Source organism: Otolemur garnettii, unplaced genomic scaffold, assembly GCF_000181295.1.
Source record: "Otolemur garnettii isolate 467f Iridium unplaced genomic scaffold, OtoGar3 scaffold00255, whole genome shotgun sequence".
In the NCBI taxonomy this organism is placed as follows: Eukaryota; Metazoa; Chordata; class Mammalia; order Primates; family Galagidae; genus Otolemur; species Otolemur garnettii.
The window spans coordinates 576,939-583,318 of record NW_003852650.1 but is presented as its reverse complement, the minus strand read 5'-3'; the positions used below and the strand labels follow the sequence as shown (position 1 = coordinate 583,318).

At 34.8% G+C, this 6,380-nt stretch overlaps 1 protein-coding gene across 2 annotated transcripts in view; it reads right to left on the bottom strand.

Moving 5' to 3' along the window:
• Nucleotides 1–289: 289 nt before the first annotated feature.
• TTPA (alpha tocopherol transfer protein) overlaps nt 290–6,380 on the bottom strand; it is a 26,916-nt gene continuing 20,825 nt past the window's right edge. The window contains exons 4-5 of one of the 2 annotated variants that reach the window (XM_023508541.1): nt 4,001–4,093; nt 290–1,525 (exon numbers count right to left, since the gene is read on the bottom strand). In XM_023508541.1, the coding sequence (XP_023364309.1) occupies nt 1,352–1,525; nt 4,001–4,093 (267 nt within the window). In that variant the 3' untranslated portion in view covers nt 290–1,351. Of the gene's footprint in view, nt 1,526–4,000; nt 4,112–6,380 lie in introns of both variants that reach the window. The other variant, XM_003802715.3, reaches the window with a different exon arrangement.

Here is a 6,380-nt window from a genome sequence, read left to right as displayed (position 1 = left end):
CCCTACCCATTGAGCCACAGGTGCTGTTTCCCCCCCAATTTGTTTTTAATTAGCTGGGCGTGGTGGTACATGCCTCTAGTCCCAGCTACTACTGAGGCTGAGGCAGAAGGATTGCTTGAGCCAGGAATTTGAGGTTACAATGAGCCGTGATCATGCCCCTGCACTCCTGCTTGGGCAACAGAGTATAACCTTGTCTCTAAAATTTATAAAATAAAAATAAAATTACAGTGTTAAGTTAGCTTCCCAATGCTAAATCAAAATCAAACACATTCTCTAAAGAACATTCACAGTTGCTCTCAATTTTATTATAGCTATCAGAGAATCTATAAGTACAGAGAATCATAAGTCTCCTAATTAGAATAATTTTCTTATAAAGAAAAATACCTTACACATATCCTTGCACAAAGATACTATTACTATATTGGAACCCAAGTAACCGAATAATGTTCAACAAATTATGTACCTTCCATTCTTTCATTTTCAAGTCTAAAACAAAACTAAGAAATTATAAAATACTAAGTATAAAATTATGTCATACTTGAAAGCTATATTGAGTATGAGGACTGAGATTTTATCTTTCTCAATAAATGAAACACTCTGACATAAACTACAGAACAAACAGCACATTTTAACTACTAATTTTTTTAAGTTAATACAAATTGTGGGATTTGGTTGGAATATTCTAATATAATAGTAAAACTGAAATTATTCCATGCATAATCTGAAAAATACCATCAACCTTGCCTGACATATTTTCTAAATTATTTTTGTTAATCAACTATATCAACAAGAATTTCATAGATGTATATACAATAGTATGCCATATAGATTCTTCAATCAAAGGCTTCTATTGTGCAGATGTGCTAAAATAGGATTTCCCTGAGATGAACTGTCTTGCTGGCCTGTAAAACTGTAATCAGATTTTAATCTGACTTATAATATAATCTAACACCCACCCAAAATGAGTGTTAATGATTTTATGTTATCAGTTAATTTGTGCTAATATGCTTTTTAGTTACTACTTATGAATTTGTTACTAAATCGTTGTAATCAGAAACCTTGTTTAAAATGAAATGTTCTGGACGCAAAGGTGCACGTGAGTAGCTACTTCAGAAATAACTTTCATGTTATCTTTTCAAATGCAAAAGTCAGCCAAAAAGAATTTTAGAAAGTAAAAAAGTTTCCCAAATATCCCATGTTGCTCATTGCCAAAGATTTTTGTATTTTAAAGATCAGACAAGAATTTATTAGTTTAAAAGATTTGCTTTTTTTTCCTTTCATTTCCATATCCAGGTAGAATCTCATTCATGTATTTTTAATTAGAAAGCTATTCACGTGAAATAACGTCTTCTCATTGAATGATCTCAGAAATGCTGCTGAGATAGTCTTCAGACTTCATTATAAAATTTGTCCACTCCTGACAAATGTCGTCCATGGAGAATTCTTCACCACCATATTCCACAGGAAGAATGTTTGGGAAATGCTGAAGTAAGCTTTGTTTGTAATTGTCCCCGTGCATATGAATCTGAAATAGCCAAAACATTTTAGACAGCATCCCCTTCATTGCTCACTTCATTTCTCATTTTACTGTTTTCTTAGATTTGCATTCTTATAACAGCTAAATATTTATAAGGATTTTCTTTTCTTCTTTCAATAACAGATTTTTAAACATTAAATAAAATTATTTTATAAATTCTATTCCCTGATGTGCAGGTGATTCTTCCCAAACCATCTAATATCCTAGGTCTATTGTATAGATATTAAATATTATCAATTCCTATTAAATAGAAGCATACATCTGAGCATACAATTAGGCATATGAGAAATAATTTATGTTGCATAGATGATGGATAGTCTTGGCTAGTACAGAATTAAAGAGATAATTATCATGGTTGAGAGCCTCAAATTTCTATCTATAAAAATTGATCATTTAATGCCAGAAAACTGTAGAAATTTAAACCAAAACAAATTTTGCTAAAAGAAATAAATACCCTTTTCCATTTTCTAGGGCAAAATGTTCATCTATGCCTTCAAAGCTCATTTAATAAACACCTACTATGTGCCAGACAGGAGGATTGATGAATGAAAAGAGTGACCTACACTTAGGAACCTCACAATCCTGAACCTAATTTTTTTCCTGAAATAATTGAAATATCAATTAAGCGAGAAGAAATTCCTCAGGAAGGAGTAAAATGAGCAAATTTATAGAGTGTTGCCAAAAAGTTGAAAAGGAAATGATGGAAAGGAAATGATGGCTGGATTGGGGTTTACTCCCCCTATTTCAGCAAGTCTGTTTGGTGTCATAACTTTCACTGAGAAATGCTCCATCTCCTTCTCAATTATTTATTTATTTTTTCTTTTTTTGTCCATATTCTCCTGTTTAATATGTGTAGTTCATTCTTGTTTTTTCTCTTTTGTCCAAAATATAACTCAAAATAGAAATACTTATTTTTAGATCTTTAAGAGGCTAGCCAGCTATTAAAAAGCTACATTAAAGAATGAAAAAATATGAACAAAAAAATTTGACTTATATAAAAGCATTAGAATAAAAAGTGACCATCATCACTAAAGCAGATAATATTCACTATATAACCTCTACAGAAGCTCTAGGACAGGTGTCCTCAAACTATGTCCCGTGGGCCACATGCAGCCCGCCTAGGACATTTATCTGGCCCACTGGGTGTTTTTGCCGCCACGGCCTGTCCCACTTAGCAGCCAACGCGTCCCAGGCCCGCAGTCTGGCCCTCCAACAGTCTGAGGGACAGTGAACTGGCCCCCTCTTTAAAAAGTTTGAGGACCCCTGTTCTAGGGTCACAATTTTCTGAGTAGGTACAAGATACTACATTATTTTAATATGAAAGAATATACTTTCCAAAATTCTAAATATGCTATTATAATTCATACATCACTATATTTAAATAATTTTTGAGATTTACATTGTCAAGGCCTTTAAAAATTGTTTTGTGTTTAAGGCATTAGATGATGCCAATGTTTGTCTAAATAAATGCTCTAAAAATTCTCTTTTACTGCTTAATGTAGAAGAGTGGCTGCCATTTTTGAAATCTCAGAGTCTATTTTCAAACTTGAAAAAAATATATTAGATATAAGAGATATTAGATATTCACCTGAAATAAGGCTCCACAGGATAGGTAAAAACCACCAAATTTCTCAGCTTTAATAAGCCTGACATAAAGTCACACTTCAGGTACTATGGTTTTCAGTTACTCCAAAACTGTTTAATTAAACTTCCCTGTTTAACTAAGAAATGTGTTTATTTTTATTTGCATAAATAACACATTCACATGGTTAGAAATCAAAACAAGGTACACAGTGATGTCCTGCTCCCAACCCTATTCTGCTCTACTCCGGTCCGAACATGTATGCTTGTTCCCTAAAAGTAACCACTTATAATTTTATATTATCTTTTGTATAAACCTTTACTTTAATTTTTATGCAATTGTATTTTGATTTCCCTTTTCTATATACAAAAGTAGCACATTGGAAACACTATTGTGCATTTTGCTTACTTCTCTATACGAAACATCCTGCTCATCTTGTTGCATTCCACTGTATGGAAGTATCATGGTTTATTTAATCAGTCCCCTGATGATAAACACTTGCTGATTTCCAATCTTTTGCTGTAGTGAATCCCCCTGTATATGTAATTTTGTTTATATACAGGTATATCTATAGAATAAATTTCCAGAAGCTCTACAGCTTTGATTTGTCAAGTGTTGCCACACTGCCCTCTACAGGAAATACATCATTTTGCATTTAAACCAGCAATGTATCAAAGGCCCAGTTACACCTCAGCCTTAGAATCAAGATCCTTGCTTTTTCAAAATTAAAAATAAATTTAAATTTATAAAAGTAGTTAGCTTATTACACAAGTATTTATAATATTGGACAAATTGTATAGATGAAAATGATAAAGCAATGCTTAAGTGAAAAAGGGTTGGAATGTTTGGTGTAGAGGAATTGTGACTTGAGGTTTACTTACCCGTTGTTTAATTTTTTCAGTCAGAAATGGTTTAATCATGGAAAAAACAGCATGGAAAATTGCTGGTTCATTTATCAAATGGATTCCACGAACCTTCAATGGAAAGGAATCCTTTTCAAAATAAAGAAAAATCTTCTTAATAACAAAAAATAAATATTACAATACTGTCCCTAATAACAAGTCTCCTCTTTGAACACTTGCTAAACTTAAAGCAATACCTGAAGTGTGATTTTATTTTCAAAATTATTCATTTCATTGACAGAAAAGCCTGGTTTACCATGTATTGCCACTAGACTAAGATCTCTAAAAGGATGCTTAATAGCTCTAGTAAAGTATTTTAAGAAATACCTGCACATTTTCACCAGAAAATTGCATTCATGATCACATATAAATGATTTTTTTAAGGAACAAATCAGTGATTTGACCAACTATATATGCCATTTTCCTTAATAATTTTTATTTTGAGAAAAAAATTAAACTTGCATAAAAAATGAAAGAATAGTACAAGGAAAACAAACTTTAAACTTTTGAAATTGGTATACAGGGTGACATCTGTGGCTCAGTGGATAAGGCGCTGGCCCCATACATGGAGGGTGGTGGGTTCAAACCTGACCCCGGCCAAATTGCAACAAAAAAATAGCCAGGTGTTGTAGAGGGCCGTGGCATCACAGCTCACTGAAATTGGAATACATCTAAAGGAGCAAAGTAATATAGGCTTACGTAGAAAGTTTCAAAAGCTAAGTTTTTTTTTGTTTTGTTTTGTTTTTATGGTGAAAAGTCATATATTTAGAATTAGCCAGCTGGACTTGGTTTAGATGATCCCAATTTTGGTGGCAACATCCAAAGCATCATAATCAGGAGCCAGTTGAACATATGCTGCCTTCTTCTCACCATCAGGCCTGATCAGGGTGTTGACCTTGGCCACATCAATGTCATAAAAGCTTCTTCACAGTCTATTTGATGTGATGCTTGTTGGCTTTGACATCCACAATGAACACAAGTGTGTTGTTGTCTTCTATCTTCTTCATGGCAGACTCAGTGGTCAGGGGGAACTTGATGATGGCATAGTGGTCAAGCTTGTTTCTCCTGGGGGTGCTCTTCCGAGGATATTTGGGCTGCCTCCGGAGCTTCAGAGTCTTTGGTCACCGGAAGGTGGGTGATGTATAGATCTTCCTTTTTTGTGTGGCTGTGGATGCCTTTTAGCACTGCCTTCTTGGCCTTCAGTGCCTTTGCCTTGGCTTTGGCTTTGGGAGGGGCAGGAGCTTCCTTCTTTGCTTTTGGTGCCATCTTGTGAAAAGCAAAAGCTAAGTTTTAAAAGAAAAATAAAATGGTTTCCCCACCCAAAAGTTATATTGTTAATACAAACACTTTTCCTTCCAAAAGAATTTTCTCTTTTATTTTTCTATTCATAGCTTTTAGAGATATACTATTAATTTGAGGCTTTTCCTTCCAAGTCACTTTTTTTTTTTTTCTGGTCCATGCTATATCAAGCACCATCAGCAGTACTTTTCAATTTCTTTTTTTTTTTTTTTATTGTTGGGGATTCATTGAGGGTACAAGAAACCAAGTTACAATGATTGCATTTCTTAGGTAAAGTCCCTCTTACAATCGTGTCTTGCCCCCAAAAGGTGTGGCACACACCAAGACCCCACCCAACTCCCTCCTTCCCTCTTTCTGCTCTTCTTTCCCCACTCTCCTCCTTCTTTATCTCTCTGCTCTTCCCTTCCCCCACCCCACCATGTTATTAATTGTCATTAATTGTCCTCATATCAAAATTGAGGAACAGAGCAGCACCTGTGGCTCAAAGGAGTAGGGCGCTGGCCCCATATGCCAGAGGTGGCAGGTTCAAACACAGCTCAGCCCAAAAACTGAAAAAAAAAAAAAATTGAGTACATAGGATTTATGCTTCTCCATTCTTGTGATGCTTTACTAAGAATAATGTGTTTTACTTCCATTCAGGTTAATACAAAGGCTGTAAAGTCTCCATTTTTTTCTTTTTTCTTTTTCTTTTTTTGCAGTTTTTGGCCGGGGCTGGGTTTGAACCCACCACCTCCAGTATATGGGGCCGGTGCCCTACTCCTTTGAGCCACAGGCGCCTGCCAAGTCTCCATTTTTTAATGGCTCAATAGTATTCCATGGTGTACATATACCACAGCTTGTTAATCCATTCCTGGATTGGTGGGCATTTAGGCTGTTTCCACATTTTGGAAATTGTAAATTGAGCTGTTATAAAGAATCTAGTGCAAGTGTCCTTATGATAAAAGGACTTTTTTCTTTCTGGGTAGATGCCCAGTAATGGGATTATAGGATAAAATGGGAGGTCTAGCTTGAGTTCTTTGAGGGTTCTCCATACTTCCTTCCAAAAAGGTTGTATTAGTTT